At 29.9% G+C, this 20,337-nt stretch overlaps 2 protein-coding genes across 2 annotated transcripts; both read left to right on the top strand.

Moving 5' to 3' along the window:
- The first annotated feature begins 6,473 nt into the window (after positions 1–6,473).
- LOC8259276 (GDSL esterase/lipase) lies at positions 6,474–8,790 on the top strand. Its single transcript, XM_002517727.4, has 5 exons — positions 6,474–6,792; positions 6,901–7,016; positions 7,591–7,815; positions 7,941–8,205; positions 8,471–8,790. The coding sequence occupies exons 1-5, from the start codon at positions 6,546–6,548 to the stop codon at positions 8,734–8,736; spliced, it is 1,119 nt and encodes a 372-aa protein (XP_002517773.1). The 5' UTR covers positions 6,474–6,545; the 3' UTR covers positions 8,737–8,790.
- A 6,839-nt stretch (positions 8,791–15,629) lies between these two features.
- LOC8259277 (receptor-like protein EIX2) lies at positions 15,630–19,434 on the top strand. The gene is made up of 6 exons (XM_048375290.1): positions 15,630–15,720; positions 15,945–17,000; positions 17,095–17,198; positions 17,297–17,546; positions 17,661–18,690; positions 19,377–19,434. Exons 1-6 carry the CDS (start codon positions 15,630–15,632, stop codon positions 19,432–19,434), a joined length of 2,589 nt encoding a protein of 862 aa, XP_048231247.1.
- The last annotated feature ends 903 nt before the right edge of the window (positions 19,435–20,337 follow it).

The raw sequence follows: 20,337 nt of genomic DNA, 5'->3' as shown, positions 1-20,337 counted from the left end.
TTTTAAAATATATATGGTAAAATATCATATGATAATACTCTAACAAAATTTCTTTTTATGACATATATAAAGTATTGTATTTATTGGTACTGTAGATGGATAGAGTTCTTTACGTAATTTTTTTAGAAGATGAGAGCTGGTGTTCCAATCTAGTTTATTGAATTGGAAAAGTATGGATAATGTGAAGTCGACACATGGAAAAGGAGACAAGCAATGCTTGACAACACGTGTATAATTGACGGTCCTTGAATCGAAGCGGTCCAATAGCTAAGAAAGTATAGGGTAGTGTACCTCTGGAGATCTGAAGATATGAATTTCAATATTTTCAATTTGTGGATTAAAAGGGTATCAATTTACGAAAAATTAAGGGGTATGATTTTCAGCAAATGTAAAGATATGATTTGCAGTGTTGTCGATTTCTAATAGGATAAAGTAGAGAGATGAATTTTCAACTTGGATACATTTAGAAAATGAACTTTTCAACTCTTGATCTATTTAGAAGGGAAGTGAAAGGGTTTTTGGGGGTTAAATGCCCCTTTGACACTTTTTTTCAATTGGTATAAAATTATGAATTAACAACATCTCAACCATAAATAAATAACCCTAAATCAAAAAAATTCTCAATTTATGAAACCTAGTTTTTATTATTTCGATCGATTTACTTTCTCTAATAACCGATTCTGTAGCTTTCTTGTTCTTTATCTTGTCGAATAAATGGAGCAAGAAACAACTGAAAGTGTGTTTAGTATTGGAGTTGAGCGATTGATCTATATGTGCATGTGGAATAGCAAGTGAAGCTTTGCCAAAAACAACTGAAAGTGAAGCTTCGTCTCTCGAACTGAAAGGAAACTCGGGCGTCAGTTTTGGGGATGCTCTTTTAGTTTACATTAATACGTTTTTAGTTGTAATGAAGATTTCTTCTTGTATAGGTTCTTCATCTGTCATTTTATTAAGTTAAGAATGGACATTGGTGAATCTGACCTTACAACTGAGCTACTGAATGAGTACAAGAATGGATTAGTTTGCTAAATTCAAAGCTGCAGAAAATGAAAGAAGAAAGAAGGAGCATGAAGTGTATAATGGCCTGTCTAAGCTTGATTGTTATAGTGTGGCTAGGATTGTTATTTAGAAGATATACTTTTGTTAGCTTAACTTAAAGATGTACTTTGAATATAGTAGTATTTATAACTACTGTTACTTATGTAATTTAATGATGAATGAATGAAATGATAAATGAGTATTTGGTTTTTATAGTAATTGATTATTATTGCTTCATTTGAATGTTACTGTTATGATAAATATGCACAGACATGTCATATAGAGCAACCCTCGTAACAAACAAATTGAGTGACAATTTAATAAATAAGTGAGGTTGTTGATTACTTTAAATAATGAAATCTTTAAACAAAAAGTGAATGGACGTGGAAATTCTGTCCACACGAACCCTACACCTAAGGCTGTCAAAAGCAATTACAAAAAATATGAATGTGAAAATTCTGTCAAAGGACCACATGTTAGGTCCACACATATATTAATATGTTAACAACACAATAACTAAAATAAACATTATTTTTTAGGGTTTCCAATTCTAATTCCTTTATTCTTTGCATTTCCTGGAGGCACCCAAGCTTTCTGCTTTATTGAAATACTTCCATCAATCTTCTGTTTTCCTTTGTCTGGTTTTGTTATTGTGCTAACTCATTCAGCCCCAATATCTTTGCTCAACAACCCTGGGGGTTTAAAAGTCTTTTTTCCCTTAGCTTCAGTTCCTCCTTTCTCTGTTTGTGAAAGTCTTCCAATGCCCAGATATGGTGGCAGCTCACTCAATAAATCATTAATGCTTTTACTCTTCTTGCTGATAGCTTTTGAAGGTGATGTAGTAGAGTGTAAATGTGCTTTCCATTATGAAGCATAATCACCACAATAACTAAATGAGCTGGTATGCCAAGCTGAACTGCAGGTTTTTCTGCTTCTTTTGCTGGTGGTGTTACATTGAATAACTGTATAATAAAGTCTCAAGTTAGCATACAGTTGACATTACTGAATAAATATTAGATGTGACATACTAGTTACCTGTGACAATGGTATTAGTGGTGAAAAATTATCAAATGTTGAAGCTGTCCTTGAAGAAGTTGTGCCTGTAGGGGCTACATGATCAGGTTGGTCATCTTCATGTGTCTCAAACACATTCTGTACATTATTTTTAGCATTTGATTCCTTTTCCTTTTGATGTTTCTTTGTCTTCCTCATCACCTAGTATAAGAAAGAAAGAAATTGAAGGGTTAATACCAATTGGATATAAGTGACCAATGTTTGGTACCAATTGGATATAAGTGGAGGCAGAAGTAAATGAGAGGAATGACATACTTACAGGCAGTTTTTCCCCCTTTGTTGCCTTGTAGAAGCACCAACACCATAAAACCTCTTGTTGTGGCCCTTACCACCACAAACTGTGCATGTCATCACAGAGCCCTTCTTGGTGACCTTGCCATTTCTTATTAGACCCTCCATCTCTTCTTCCTCTAACCTTCTCTTTCTAGCAGGTTTGCTTTTTCTAGGTTTGATTGGTTTGGGGGGTAAGACTGGTGGGGCAGTTGCCTTGGGCCAAAATTCTTTACTAGTGGTTGGGTTAATCAAATGGCTATAGCATTTTAGGTATGTTTCAACCTTGTAGAAGTCATGTATATAAAATTCAGGATTCTCATTGTTATACTAAATTGCACATACAGCATGACAACAAGGTATTTCAGTTAGATCCCACCTCCTACATGTGCATGTCATTTCTTATTTGTCAACTAAAATTGTCCCCCTAGGCCAACCACTTGAAATCTCTCACCTCTAGACTACTCTGTTGTAGACATACAATAAAATTCTTTGGACTTTTCTAGTTTTTTTAAGATCTTAGGGCAGTAAGCAGATGCCATTCTTTTCATAGCATCCTTGTTCTTATGTATCCTCTTCATTAATTTTGTTCTTATAACCTCATTCATAGCTATCACACCCTTGCTTCTAGCATCTAAGATAAAATTGTTAAAACACTCACATAAGTTGTTTAACAACATGTCACACTCACACATGAAAGGCCTACAAAACTTAAATCCTTCCTTCAATGCAACAAAGCACATATACATACTATTAAAGACACCTTCATTCAAACCAAAAATTATTGTGCTTCCTGGATTACTTCTCAAGAGTTATAGCTTGTAATCATGAAGGCTAGAAAATTGTTTTGTCTCATCACCATTGATAAATCTCAAAGCAGCAATTCTTGCTCTCCATGCTTCCAGTCTGGACACTTCAACACCACAATCTTCTTTCACAGCTTGTATGATCCCTTGAATTACCTAACTGGGATCAGCTTTGAACCTTTCAACATAATGTTGAGCTATCCAATTGGCATTAACATGCCTATTGTATGCCTCTCTTGAACAGTTGTGAGTGAAATTGGCTGACTTGATCTGCACTGTTTGTTTGTCTGAGTTCAGCAGGTAAGCCCAAATGAAAAAACTAGCATCTTTTCTTGCATTTAGCCTTGTATTTCTGCCTTGTATTTGGCCTAAATATAACCTGAGTTCTACTTTTGATTGATGAGCTCTTAATAGCATCCTTGAATTGTTTGAAGGAACTGAAGAGCATTCCAATCTTGAAGCTGGGATTTGCCATGTCAGTCTCCTCATTAAACACAGGCCATCTCTGCTTCCTTGAATCTGCATCACTGTTTTTAGATGAGGAGCATGACAACAGCTCATCTGATGGACCATATACTGTAGAATCTATTTCTTCAGACAACTCCTCAGCAGGTTGCCTAGCACTTCTAGAACCAAAAGGTTTGTCCCTCTCAAGCTCCTTATCAACAAACTCATAAACATGGCATCATCATCAACATCTTCATCCCTCAGGTCATAATCAGAGTCCACAAACTCACTGTCCTCTGAATCTGCATCACTATTCTCACTATCCTTACAGCTGTCATCATCCATATTTTTCACAGCCTCATCCCTAGCTTCTTCCCCAGCTTCAAACTTATCCCTTCTAAATTTATGCATTAATTTAGAACCCTCCACAACCATTGCCATTTTTAAAGCATCTCTATCAGTTTAAAGGCTTCTCAACCCATCATTCATACTCTTTGTAGGGTCCTTCCATATAATAAGCTTTCTTTCAGGATTCATTCCTAGATCTCTAGCCATTGAATCTATTTTTATCCTAGAGATCTTATCTAAACTACAAAATCTACAGCTCCTATATCCCATAGCTTAGGTTGACCTCTACCATCAACTCCATAATCATGCCAAAACAAACTGAAGTAGTGAAAATTAGGCATTGCAAAATAAATTAATTAAACAAATATGAAACAACCACACACACGTAGTATTAATAAACAAACATCATCAACATTCAACTAATAAAAAGGAATTAGGGAAAACCTAGTCCCCTGCATTGTAAAAACTTTCAAAGAAATGCAACATGCATTATACATTGAAAGATGCAAAATAGCTTCCAATAACCACAGAATAACTAGCGGCGGGCTTGTACTTACAGTATAGTGGTGGGTCTTCGGCTTTCTCCCTTACTCGCCAGTCGAGTGTCATTGTTCTACAATATCACAATGTGCAGGTATAAAGCAAAAGGTCAGAGACGAGAAACGAGAGATTCAGAGAGTGTTGACAATGGAGGTGGAAGTCGAGCGGTTTACGTTGATTTTTGAGATTTAATACCAACGATTACTTTTGGGTTAGCTTAGAGGATGAAAATAATTTTATTACAATGTCTCTCAATTTTGTAGCTCAAATTAAAGGTAATTAGTTAATTGCTGACTAGAATAAAGTGAAGGAGTCAGCAACACATGTGGCAACAGGTCTGTGGTATTTTATAAATCTAGCAGCCACATCAGCAAATAAGTGTTGGATTCCTCATTGGTACTGGCAGAAAATACATAAATAATAGGGGTGGTACAAAAAAGAAACAAATTGAAGGCTTTATACCAATTGGATATAAGTGACCAAGGTTTGGTACCAGCGGGCATTTAATCCAATTTTAGGCTATTTACAGCTCGCCACATGGCGTGATCCTAAAAGGTAAAAAGGTTTAATTTTGGATCAAGCTCTTGGTTTTTATTTGTATTTTGAGCTTTTCCTTTACTTAGGCTATACAGTGTGCACATGAAGTAAGGCTAAAAGGGGTCCAGTCCTTTCTCTTGGTAGGCTTCGTCTCAAGACCATCAGGCAGAACTTCATAAATATTTTAATCGGGTGATAACAAACATGTCATCAATTTAAAATTAATTAACAGTATGCAATAAAATAATGATAATAATAATAATAATAATAATAATATAGAATAAATAAATAATGAATTAAATAAATAACAATAACTTTTATAACCAGATAATTAATGATTTTATTGGAATTTGGATGCATTTAATAATGTCCTGTAATTTAGTTTTCTTACCAACCTTCAATAATATTATATTCTATTTGTTCCATTAATTATATATTTAAGTTAATTATTGTCATATATAACTTTTTCAATCATTGTGTGTTATCTTTAAATATGATCAAATCGTGTATAAAAATATTATTTTTTCTCAGCTAAAAATAAAGGATTTCCTTTTCGATTTAAAAGAATATCATTTCTAAGTTCTGGACGACCATCAGTAAAGCTCAAAAGTCAGACAATATCAAATATTAGAGTTTCCTATTCTAAGAAAATCATTAGAATATTTAATTTCTAATTCAAGTGATAAAAAGTGTTTTTTTTAGAAGTGAGAGAGAGATCTAGAGTCATCTTTTCAAATTAAATGAGTTTTTACTTGTATAACAGTTATAGATAATATTATTTAAAGGGATCTCAACATCTACAATAATGTCGTTGTCTAATCTAACAAACTAGTGAAAAGTATAAGAAACCTGTATATATACCAAAAGTGTGTTTTACAAAACAGTGCTTAAAAATGGTAAATAGAAAAGAAAAAGAGTAAACATTCTTATTTTACAAGAATGATTGAAGCAAAATCTCCTTAAAGAAAATGAAATTTAAAGTAATATAATGCAAATCACTATAATTCACTCAAACATGAATTCTTCCAGAAATAAATGAACTAATAGAATGGGATTTAAATAGTAGGAAAAAAAAAAACTAAATGGGGTCTATGTCAATTTAAATTGAGAATATATAATATAGACGTTTTCTTTTGTTTTGAAACCATTATTTTTTTATATATTTATATATGTTAATGTTAGGCACAAAAAATTAGGCGGATTAATATTAAGTGGCCACAAAACCAGTCAATCAATGAATATCTTATGTGAACATATAACATTCTTTGTTTCTAGTTACCAATTTTGACGAAAAGGAAAAGAAAAGAAAAGAAAATTTTCTTTTCAAAGAAAAGTAGAAAGAAGAGAAAAGAAGAAAAAAACATGCATTCCCTTCGTATCCTATCTTAAGCAGAACCATTATAAATAGCAAGTGATAGTTAACCAGTGAAGACCATCCAAGATACAAAGTCTGCTTAAGCTTTGCCTACAATATATATTTAAATAATGGCAATCAGTTTAGCTTCTTTCCTATCTGTCATGTGTCTATGTGCTAGTGTCGCCCTTCTCAACCCAATCAGCTGCAATGCTCAGTACTTCTTCATTTTTGGAGACTCAATCTTTGATCCTGGTAACGCTATTTTCATCGACCCTGCCAACCCAAGTCCAGCTTTTTTTCCACCTTATGGCGAAACCTTCCCTGGCCATCCTACAGGAAGATTATCTGATGGTCGTTTAATTCCTGATTTTATTGGTAATTTATTAACTGAGTATACAGGGAATGGTTTTTTCTTTCTAAGAGAGGTGCAAATTGATTATAACAGGAAAATGAAGTGATGTTTATATTTGGTTTTATATGCAGCTACCTTCCTGAATATACCTTTTATCCCACCAGTTCTAAATACCGATGCAGATTTCAGCCATGGTGCTAGCTTTGCCTCTGCTGGTGCTGGTGTTTTCAATAACTATGATAAAGCGGTAAGCAAATTATTTGATTAATGCATGAGAAGTGAATCTCCATGAGATAATCCTTAACGTATTTTTGGCAATTTAATGGCTTTGTCTAGTATCCTATAATATGAAATAATTCATGATCTTTCTGGCTTTTGTGTTTCAATTGGATTTTTGAAAAGAAAAGAAAAAAAATTAATGGCTTTGTTAATTAGAATATTCTTTTCTTTGTTAATTATTATTTTTGGATAATAATAGTTATTTGCATTTAATTTCATTTTAATTATAATTTTTTATTTATTTCATTTCAATCATTCAATTTTATTTTAAATTACAATTTATTCACTTTGTCCATACAAACTTGACTTTTTTTTTTTAATTACTCTTTTCTTATTAGCTAATAAAAGTTGAATGATTGAAACGAAATAAAATAAATTTTTATGATTAAAATGAAATTAAGTGCAAAATTTAGTGACCATTTTAATCATATTATCTCATTTAACTTAGCTCATAGCTTCCATCTGTTTGTTCTTTCTAAATAATTAATGTTTCTATAAATCTGTTCCTTTAGTGGTTTTACACTGCCATTATTGTGTTTCAGATGAACCTTGAACAACAGTATGGCAATTTTACACAATTTGTTAAGAACTGGAAAGAACAATACGGTGAAGCCGAAGTCGATAAGAGATTGAAGGAAGCTGTTTACTTGATGAACATGGGCGGTAATGACCATTTTACCTTTAACACAAAACACCCAATTGCCACCTTCGCAGAAATGCAAGAATATGCAACTGCTGTGGTTGGCAACTTCACAATAATCGTCAAGGTATTTAATAATTAATTACATGCATTAAATTTCTCTACAATGTAAGATTATATGTATTGATAGATTAATTAGATTTAAATATTTTATATTCACCATGCTATTAATTCGTTATCCTTTTTTTGCAGAAAATTTATACTGAATTTGGGGCAAGAAAATTCATGTTTCAGAACGTAGCACCTGTTGGTTGCTTACCAATGAACAAACAAGAAAACAGCATCACTGGTGATGGTTGCGCTCCAAACCTCTTAACACTCGCATCACTCCACAATGATCTCCTAGATAAAGTGATGGAGTCAATGAAGAAATCGTCTGAGTATCCAGGATTTACTTCCTCAATTTTTGATTTTTTCACTCAGATTAAAGATAGAATAAGCCGACCTACGGATTTCGGTGGGTATATATATAACTTACTATGAGAAATTAAATTAAAAATTAGTTTAAATCTGCATTCTAACTCTGGAGTCCTTTATTTATAAAAATTAAGCATATGTTTGATTTGGAGGTATTAAGAATCAGTAGTTTAATAGTTAATTTAATCACAATCAGTTGCTGATTCTATCAACTCTATTTCAAAAAACTTTTTATCGGTAGATAGATAATTTGAATTTTTTTTTTTATATAAATTTATCTTAACAATATTATTACATATTGAAAGGTTTTGAGGAAGGGGCAATAGCATGTTGTGGCACCGGAAGTAACCGCGGAGAAGGCTGTGGAGGAGATGGATCTTATGAGAAGTGCGAGGAGCCATCTAAATATGTGTATTTCGATGGAGGGCATAACACTGAAGCAACTTATTTGCAATTGGCACTGTTAATGTGGAACGGAACATCTGATGCTGTATATCCTCACACTATGGAACATCTATTTAGCTATGTGCCCATTCATAATGTCAACACTAAACCCTTGTTTTTAGCTTAAGTATCTTTCTCAAAGCTTTGTATGCACGTCTACTAAATAAATTACCTTTCCTAATAGCTTCTCCACAATGGTTCTGTACAATGTTTGACTAATCTATGATGATGGTAATTTTATATTTTTAAATAATTTATTTTTCAATCTAATATATTGACCAAAAAAAGTTTTATTTTTTTAAGAATAGAAATTTAATAATAAAGAAATACATATAATAATCTATTTATAGCTGTATAAAGTCATTGAGTACAAGTTGGCAAATAATAAGAATATCTTTTTCTTATTTATTTAACATTAATTTTTCCCTTTATATAAACAAAATTAAAATCATTTCTCATAAAGTACACAATAATACGGAGATCTAAATAGTAAAAGTATTGATAGATAAAAGAGGAATGCTAACAACATTTTCCCTTTGACATTTTCTTAGACAATTGCTTTCCTATTGGTCTATTTTGTCTAATTTCTTAACCTAATAATTTACTACTTATTTAACAAGTTAAACTAGTTTCATATTTCTCTTTTTTAATAAATAAAAGTAAAATAAATTTAGTTATTATTAATTACTAACTAAAAAGTAAATTTCTTTCATATATACAAGACTTAAATTTACTACTTTAATTTCAACTTCGAAAATATTTTATTATGTGGATAATATTAGTTTTTATTTTTGATATAATATATATATATATATTATTTTATGTGAATAATTATAAAAGTGTAAAATTTCTAACAAAACATTATGTAAAAAACTTTAATAGATTCTTATTAGGACAAAATTGCACAAAGAAAATCCAACATGTTGCTACATAACAACTCAACAATGTAACACAAATTCAATTGTTTTAGTTAGTACAAATAACAAAAAGAAATTATTTCCTTTTCAATTCAATAATCTATTTGTTAAAAAAGAACCGAGGTAATTGAGAGGAGCGAATTTGTTTTAAATCTAATTTAATTGTATTTCTTTAGTCAGTATTCAGTCCTTTCATGTGCTATAGATTACTAAATGTGTCAGAAGCTTATTAATTCAAATAACTGCTATAGATGTAATAAATATAAAATGTATGACCATTTAACTTCTAATCTAGATGATTGTATAAGTAATAAAAAGACCTAGATTATATTGGGTTCTTAGCTAAACTAATACAATTTTGCCAAATCAATATACATAGCTAAGTAATGAGCTAAAGATTAAACTAATAATAAATTAAAGATGTAACATTAAATTGTTAGCGTCAGTTATGAGCTAAGGATGTGAAATTGAACTTAAGGAATAAAACTAAGAGCTAAATTACTGTAAGCTAAGAGCAATGATGTGAATGTAAATTAAGAAATAAGATGCAATAAATATAAACTGAAGTAGTAACTAGAAAGTTTTAGTAATTTATTTGCATAAAGCAATCGACTTACAGATGTAATTGAATATTGAGGAACATTTGAAAACTTTGAACGTACTGTAAATTAAAGCTGAGAATTGTTTGACTAAACTAAGGATTGCTTTTTCTAATCTAAGAATTATTGTCTAATCTATTGATAGCTTTCTAATCTAAGGATAAAAGATAAAAATAAAAGTAAAGTTTATAGATTCTAGGTCTATTTTGATTTGATTGATTTGTTGGGTAATTGGATTTGCTCGGGTTCTTGCCTATTTATAGGCTTCCATAGTTTGAAAGATGCTCTAACATATTTTTAATTATTGGTTTAGTCTTCAATTAATTTCCCATCTTGAGAGTACGTATTATTACTTTTCACATTTTTTACATGTTGATGATATAACTTATTTGCTCTACTTTCTTGCTCTTTTCAACTTCGTGGCCTTATTTCTTTCCACTACATGCTTTCATTCAGTTGAGACTTAGATTAACTACAAATTACCTAGTAGACGATTATTTTTTATTTAGATTTAATAAACTAAATATAATATTTATGTAAGCTTTTTTTAGAGGGGCAATATAAATTTTTTATATTTTTATAATCTTAATTGTTGTTTGATCTTTGTAATTATACCTGCAAGGTGGTTGCAATACGATTTCTCTTAAAATGATAGGCTCAAATAGCTCTCTTATTCATTTTATATCAATATTTTATCAATATATGTTGCACCAATATCAATAGATTTTACAACAATAGTAATAGTAAGAAAAAGCAATTGTCCAAGGCAAGAGCAATAGAAAAAATGTCTTAGATTTCCCTTTTATCTTATGTAAATTTTCATCGGAATAAAATTAAACTTTTAGATTCTACTTATTTGATTTAAATTCTTTTATTAATTAAGTGAACATTCTAGAGATATAGTTACATTGTGTTTGATTGAAATCCATAAATTTTATGAAATTTATTTGCAAATCTAAAATTTATGTGCTTTTGATGAAGTCAAAATTAATCTAAAATTTTACATATTCAAATTTGTGTGAGATTGAATATATCTAATCGGTCCAAATTATGTATAGATATTTAAGGGTATTTTAAAGCTTTAATTATATATTTATATATATAAAATGGTGAAAATATGTATTTTGATCTCACTTAAGCTTAATTGTCTATTTTCAGGAATATTAGTAAAAAGAGGAGAATATGGAGCTAAAAGAAGTTTAATTGGACATATTTGTGTCAAGGCCCAAGATTAAGACGTATAGACTGCTAATTACAAGGCCCAAGGGATATTTTAGTCATTTTGTATAATTATTAGAATTTATATTAAGAGGTATTTATGAAATAGTATTTGGTGGAGATTAAGATACTTAAAGTCTTATCTATTAGATAGACTTATATTAGTATTACTCATCTCTAGAAAGATTTATTTAGATGAGGACTCTCCTTTATATAAATCTCTGCAAAACCCTAAAGAAGAGGGAGGAAGGGAAAGAAAAGAAGAAGGAGGGGAGTTTTCTCCTACCTGCTCTCTAAACCTGCCACCATTATTTTCTCTTTAATTCTCTATAATTCTTTATAAACACTTTAGTTTTAGTTTTCATTGTTCTTTTAGAATCTAAGAGCTTTTCAAGAAGTGGAGACTGAAGACCACTCTTCTTCCTACTTGAAAAAATTCTGGATCTTGAGGGAGCTTTTCACTTTTTACTTTTTATGTCTTTCTATTTAATACCATGATCATTGGGTTAAATATGTTAGGCCAGTTTTCATAAGTGTTTAGTTTAGTCTTTCTACTTTTATATGAACCTTGTTATTTATTTATTTAATGAATGATTTCTTTACCTTCATATATTTATTAGTTTCAGTTATTATTGTTAGTTAACCATCATATTAATTTAGCAATAGTAATTGTTATGAAAATCTTTAGGTTTAAAAGTATTAGAAACATCATCTTTATTTTAATCTATATTGGTATAAGAAATCTAAGTTGCATCATTAGCTTGAGTGAGTTAGGAAAAAGGCACATCACCATCTCATTCATTAGATCTAGACTTAAAGTAAAATAAAGAGATTACTAAGTAAATGGCTAGATTAAATACTATTTTTAGCATATAGTTTTAGATCATAAGTATTTGCATTTGCATTCTCATATTTACTTATTATTTAGTTATTTTACTTTATGATCATTATCCTCTCAAACATACGATTTAGAGTGTTTAGATTTACTTTTATTGTTTTGTGTTGATAATTAGTCTTTATAATAAATAGCCTTATAGTTCCTTGAGAGATCGATCTCGTGGTGAACTTACCCTTACTATAGGAACGGCACATGCACTTGCGAGTATTAAAAAATACACATCAATATCTAAATTAAATTTTAACAGAATAGATAGAATTTTTAAATAAATTTAACATTAATTTATCAATGTATTTCAGAACACCAAAATATCTCTTTGGACTTTATTATTTTTATTTTATTTTCTCTTATATATATATTTATATTTTTTTCAAATAAAATAATTTTTTAAATAGATTTTAACCAAATATAGAGAATTTGATTTATTCAAAAATTTGAAATTTCTCTAATTATAAGGAGTGACCTTTTATTAGTCATATAAAAATGTTATTTATCTCTTACGACATTAAGAAGAGATTACAGGGGCGATTAAATTTATTTTTTTTTCTTTTCAGAAGAAAAACTGATGAATAGCATTAAGAAGCAGCCAAAACGTGCAAAAGAGACCAAGTAATCAAATACAAATCGTGCATTCAAACCATACAAGTTTCAAGACAAGATATGATTTTCTTTTCCCCCCTTTCTTGGCCAAAATCTGAATAAGACAATTAAAGCACATCCCTTAACATCAAGCTTTGGAGCCAGTCCATAACTATACTAAAGACAAGCCAATTAAAGGCATATTCCTTAACATCAAGCTTTGTTTAGTCCATACTTATACTAAAAGACGAGCCAATCAAATAAAGGCCAACTCATAGGAGATGACATGTAAGCATATTCAAATCATATTATTTCATTATTTTAGTATGCATTTGAAAGATATAGTCCGTGTAGCTAAGTTATTCCGGATAGGTAATAGTCGATACCTGTTATTCATAGTTAGTATTCTTGGTAGCTAAGTAATAATTATATTTAATTAAATTTAATAATAGTTGTTTTTATTTATATATTTAATATCAATAGAGATATCAGTTAGTGATTTTTTAAAATTGAAGTATTATATTTATTATCTTTTTAAAGAGTTTTATATAATATAATATATTATTAGTTGATAAAGATTATCATATTAAATTTACTTTATAGTCGTATAGTTGATCTAATAAAAAATTAAAATTAAAATTAAAAGAAATTATTAGATGGTATAATTAGAAGGTATATATACATAAAAAATAATAGTTTATATTAAAATATCTTATAGTTATCTTTTCTGTATTTTGGAAAATTCTTATGCTAAAAAGAAAGAGAGAAGATGTGAATTTTTTAGTTTAAGATTTAAAAATAAAAAGAAATAATATAATCATTGCATCTAAATTAATAAAATTGTTCACAAAAAATTTTAATTTGAACTGGTGTGAACTCAGCTATCAGAAATTTCAAAAATCTATCAATAACCACTCAAAAAGAAGTATCAAACACATTGATCTAGCTGTTTAGAATTGATCAGCAATCAGCCGGTGTCCAACAATTATGTCAAACACACTTATAGTTTTACTCGATTGATAACGTACTTTGTCTAAGACCATTCAACTTAGAAAATAACATAGGTCTATATTTCCATTTATATATACATCTAAGCAACAAATAATGATATGTTATTTCTAAAATTAATTATATGTTATTTCTTCCGTTCTAAAAAAAATATTTTATTCTTAATTTACACGTGAATTAAAAAATATAAATTTGTTTATAGCTAATATTATTAATTTTAATTATTATTTCTTTTACATATTCTTCTTAAGCTTTCTATAAAAACTATAATTTCAAAGTATAAAATGTAAAGATTTATTACATGTGATAATATGCATTATATATTTTTAACAATTACATACTAAACTAATAACAAAAAGAGAAAAGTGGACTATATTTTGGCATAGGCCAAAAAAAAAAAAATGACACCTATCTCTTTTAGATGGAGAAAGTGATTATATATTACTTCCATCCAATTTTGATAGGTCATTTTTAATTTGCATAAAAATATTTTTAAGTTGTTCAGTTTTTTAATTATATCGCTATTTTTAATTATTTTCTTACTAAAATACTTTTAGCATATTTTTTACTGCATTAATCCAAATATTAATGAACTTGCTAGCCAATTTATAATTTTTGAGAATCAAATAAAAAGAATATTGTATTTGAAACTCAAAAATTTGTATAGCAATTTATAATTTCAAAATTAAGTAAGTGGAAATTAATTATAGGTGTTGATTGAAAAAAAAATAAAAGAAGTCTTTTATTAAAAATAATTAATAAGTACCACTTATAACAAACAAGTAAAACTGACTACGTTCAAGAAATACATACTAATATCATTATAAAAATAAACTTTTCCTCTTAGATTCATTGATCGTATTGATAGAGCAATTATATACAACATATTGATTGTGTTTGACGCATTAGCAAGAAACACATTTCACTCAGTGGCTATATTGAGCCATAATTGATTTCATTATCAGTTGAAAAATCTTTAAACGAGTATGATCTTTTGAGCACTAGAATCAAACTCATTATATTACTGTCTTTTAGGATTAGAAATTATTATATATTAAGAAAACTATTAGTGAATATAATATTAAAATTATAATTTAAAAATTATTTTCTAGAATTATAATTATTATCTAATTAGAAAAATATTTTATTAGTTAATATATAAAATATGATTAAAATGATATTTTCTAGGATTAAAATAATTGTTTAATTAGTAATACAGATTATTAATCAATGATTTAATAAAACAATATAAAATTACACATAACTTTAAATTTTATGTGTCAAAAACTAAATACATATGTCAAAACAAAAATTTTATTTATCCAAATATAAGCACACATTTTAGAAAAAAATTTGTGTGACCATTATTATTATTTTAATTATAAAATTAAGTTAATAAATAAAATCTAATAAAATTTTCAATATTTAGTATTTATTTATAACATTTTGAAAATAACAATAAATTAAGATTTTAGAAATCTTGTGGAACCCCTTTTTACATGGAAACTTTTATATAATCAGCTTTCAGATTTGTCCTTTCTAGATGTCTCTTACAATTGTCTTTCAGTTTCAAATTAACTTAGGTTAGTATTTCTCTTAGAATTTCAATCCTAAACGTGAGGATATTTCTGTCAAATCTTGATCACAGCCTCTATTCAATTCATTGTGCACATTTAAACAGGACAGGCGACAAGGTACTTGTGATTATAACAATGTAAATGTAGCTTTCCCCTTGCTTCTTTTACTTTGTAATTTACTTCTGATCACTGGAGGACACATTCACCATGGCGATGCCCAGATAATGGATTGCCTGGAATCTGATAGAGAAGCTCTAGATGATTTCAGAAAAGGTCTTACGGATTCAGAGAACCATCTTTCGTCTTGGCATGGAAGTAATTGTTGTCAATGGCCGGGGATAGGCTGCGATAACATATCAAGAGCTGCTACCATTGTTGATTCCAAGATTGGAGTTTGAGTGGAGAACTTAGACCTTCACTGGTTAAACTCAAGTCCTTGAAATATTTAGACTTGAGTTTTAATTATTTCAACCGCATCCCAATTCCCAAATTCTTCGAGTCTTTGGAGAAAGTGCAATATTTGAACCTTGCAAATGCAGGGTTTGCTGGCACAATTCCTCCAAATTTAGGCAACATGTCTGCTTTGCGGTATCTTAATATTTCTTCTGCCAATTTAAAGTTAGCCGTTGACAATGTTGAATGGGTGAGTGGCCTTACCTGCCTGAAATATTTGGCATTAGATTTTGTTGACCTGTCAATGGCTGGCTCAGACTGGATTGCTGCACTAAATGTGCTTCCACATTTAACTGAGTTGCACTTGTCCTTTTGTAACTTATATGATTCTATTTCAGATCTGAAATCGGTTAATTTCAGTTCACTTGCTGTAATAGACCTAAGCTTTAACCACATCAGCTCCAAGTTTCCAAATTGGGTTGTGAATATCAGTAGCATTGCATATGTTGACCTCGGCGGTAACAAATTGCATGGACGCATTCCGCTTGGTTTAAGTGAGTTACCCAATTTGCAGTTCTTGGATCTCAGTTCCAATTATCTCTATGCAAGTAGCTTTCAACTATTCAGGGGAAGCTGGAAGAATTTGGAAGCTTTATATCTAAGCAGTAATCATGTGCATGGTAAGCTACCTGCCTCCATTGGAAACATGACATCTCTCTCTGACCTATCATTGTCAGATTGTAAGATTGACGGCACATTCCCAAGCTCAATCGGTAAATTATGCAGTCTTGAATACTTGGATTTCTTCCAAAGCAACCTAACTGGAAGTTTACCTGAAGTCCTTGTAGGCGCAGATAACTGCTTTTCCAAAAGTCCTTTTCCACTTCTGCAGTTCTTGATGCTTGGGGACAATCAATTGGTTGGCAAATTGCCAAATTGGTTGGGTGAGCTTCAAAATCTTGTCATACTCAGTTTGCATTCTAACTTGTTTCATGGTTCAATCCCTGCTTCTTTTGGGTCATTAAAACAACTAACCGAAATCTACCTCAATCAGAATCAGCTAAATGGAACCCTCCCAGATGGGTTGGGACAGCTCTCTAAATTGTCATACCTAGATGTCTCCTCCAATTATTTGACTGGAACTATCCCTACTAGTTGGGGAATGTTGTCCAATTTGTCGTCTCTAGATGTCTCTTTCAACCGTCTGAGTGGAGTTATCTCTGAATCCCATTTTTCAAAGCTAATTAGGCTCAGGTTCTTTGATTTGTCTTCAAATTCTTTTACTTTTAATTTCAGCTATAATTGAGTGCCTCCATTTCAACTCGATGCAGTTGATTTGTCTTCATGCTATGTGGGTCCTTCGATTCCAACCTGGCTTCAATATCAAAGATATATCTCTGGTATTGATATTTCAAATGCTAGTCTTTCAGGTTCCATCCCAAGCTGGTTCTGGAATGTTTTTGACAGTCTTCTCTATCTAAATCTTTCATTCAATCAGTTACAGGGAAAAATACCAAATTCATTTAAAGTAGGAGATCTCGGACGTATTGATTTGAGCTTCAACAACTTTGAAGGACCCATTCCTATTCCAAGCGGTGCAGTTCAAATACTAAATCTTTCCAATAACAAATTTTCCAGTACTATCACAGAGAAGATCTTCTTTCCTGGCATTTTATTTATTTCTCTTGCGGGCAACCAACTTACTGGTCCAATCCCAGACTCTATTGGAGAAATGCAGTTTATTGTTGGTATTGATCTTTCAAGGAACAAATTAACAGGAAGCATTCCAGCTAGCATTGGCAAGTGTTCTTATCTAACGGTTCTAGATCTTTAAGATAATAATTTTTCGGGGGTTATCCCAGATTCTGTAGGTAAGCTGACTTGCCTTCAAACACTACACTTGAGGAACAACAATATTTCTGGGGAGTTACCATTAAGCTTTCAAAAATTGTCGAGTTTGGAAACTCTAGATGTTGGAGAGAACAGATTGACTGGCGAAATTCCAGAGTGGATTGGAAATGACCTCTCACATCTTAGAATACTTGTTTTGAGGTCTAATGCATTTTCAGGAGGACTCCCATCTACCATTACAAATTTGAGTTATTTGCTTGCAGAAAATCATCTGACTGGAGCCATTCCTGCAAGCTTGGATAATATTAAAGCCATGACTGAAGTGAAAAACAGCAATCAGTATTTGCATTATGTGATGAGAGAAAATGTCTATTACGAAGAAAACATACTTGTGAATACAAAGGGGGAAACTCTAAGATTTACAAAAACTATTTCCCTCCTAACTTGCATTGACCTTTCTGGGAATCGTTTACATGGCGTAATTCCCGAAATAATAACAAACTTGGCCGGATTAGTGGTTTTAAACTTGTCAAGCAACTACCTTACCGGCCAGATACCTTCGAGAATTTCGGAATTACGTCAGCTGTCATCCTTTGATTTCTCAAGCAATATGTTTTCAGGTCCAATTCCTCCAAGCATGTCTTCACTGTCATTTCTGGGGTACTTAAACTTATCAGACAACAATTTATCAGGTAGAATCCCTTTTTCGGGGCAGCTGTCAACTTTTCAGGCATCATCTTTCGCTTGTAATCCTGGTCTTTGTGGAGTTCCTCTTGTTGTTCCTTGTCCAGGTGATTATCCAACTACCTCATCAAGTAATGAGGATGATGTTAACCATGGCTACAACTACAGTGTCGACTACTGGTTTTACTCGATCATTGGGTTGGGATTTGGGGTCGGTATATCAGTTCCTTACTTTGTTTTTGTTATCCAAAGATCGTGGGGTGCTGTCTATTTTTCCATAGAGGACAATACAGTTGACAAACTATTAGATGTAATCAACATAGCTGTGTTGCATTTCAGGAATTATAGTCGCTCAAGGTAGAATCTTTTCTGTTACTATTCTGCTTTCATGTACCGGTAGGGATAACAATAGCAATCCGACGAATATTTTCAAGTACTCGATTTGATCTAACTCCAATAAGAAGGGTTTGTATAATAATAAATAGGTTTGAGATTTGATTTTATTATCCGTCTCGGGTTTGGATTTGAACTTGCAGTTATCTGAATCCGTTTATATTAAAATTTATTTTATTTTTATTATTTTGAATATTAATTTAAATTTTATTAAATTTATATTTAAATTGTATTAATATCTTGAATATCTAATATAAATATTTGAATTTGATTACTTTATATTTTATATTTTTTTTATTTATATTAATATATTTTAGAATTTAATTATAATAAATGAGTATCAATTTAATTATCTAAATATTTATACCAACGGATAGAATACTCACTACCTATTTAAATATCTATAAATATATTTAATATTTATTTCTATTCGGTTTGAGTAGTATGCGAGTATTTCTATTTAATCAGGTTTGGATAGTATGCGAGTATTTCTATTCGGGTTATGACATATTCGCATAACAAAGATAATTTTTTAAACGAATTTGAGACGGGTTCAGATAGGTGTCTTTTAATGGGTTCGAGTTCGGAGCGGAGACCCTGTTCGTTATCATTTCTATGTATAAGCAGTTTATATTCTTTTATGTTTATAGGAGTGAACATGGGGCGATACATGTTATTGTTCATGAGGCGATACATGTTATTGTTTAGATTCAATTTGATGAAATAATATAAATGATTGAGATTGTTTTGAGTTCCAGATATTTTAAATGAGTTTGAACGAGTTAAAAACGAACTGAATTTGAGTTATGCTCGAACCATTTAAAATATTAAAATCTTTTAAGTTATTTCATTTGTTTTTGTTTTATAAATTAGAATAAATAAATAATTTCTTTTAATATATTGAACTAATGGTAAAAAATAATATAAAGAGTACCAATTAATAAGTTTAAATAAATTTTTTAAGAAAATAAATAAAAATGTTTTATTTTACATAATATAAATTAACTCTTTTAATAAAAAATCTTAAAAATTGTTATCATATATTTGAATATAAAAATTAAAAAGATTTATTTGATTTTATCTTTTATTATAAACAAATAAAATTTATTTTAGAAAGATATATATTTATCTCATTATTCCATATATTATATATTATTTATAATTAGCTTAAAAGCTCATGATCATAATCAACTGAGTTAGCCATCCGGATAAGAACATTATTATATACAGAAATATTATGTGTTTGTTTTCTTACTATGAGAAGAACTGGGACTTAGCACTCGAGACTTGAGATATGCCATGTTAGCTTATGCCTTATTGATTAAGAAAATGGCTAGTCCTGAAGGGTTGTTTCTAGAATACTAATTTTAGCTTAATTTAGTTATTTTTAAAATTTATAAATTTTTTATTTTAAATTTTTATATATTTAATTTAAATTAATTTTATTTAAAAAAATTAAAAATAAAAATTAATTTCTTTTTAAAATAAAAAATAAAAAATAATAATATTTAAAAATTATTTTATAATTTAACAAAATTAATATAATTAAATAATAATTAATTATTATTATTATTATTTTCACTGAAATCACTTTCATATTCATTGTTTTCG

Source organism: Ricinus communis, chromosome 6 (assembly GCF_019578655.1).
Source record: "Ricinus communis isolate WT05 ecotype wild-type chromosome 6, ASM1957865v1, whole genome shotgun sequence".
Classification (NCBI taxonomy): Eukaryota; Viridiplantae; Streptophyta; class Magnoliopsida; order Malpighiales; family Euphorbiaceae; genus Ricinus; species Ricinus communis.
The sequence above is the reverse complement of the archived record's forward strand: the minus strand, read 5'-3'. Positions and strand labels throughout refer to the sequence as shown.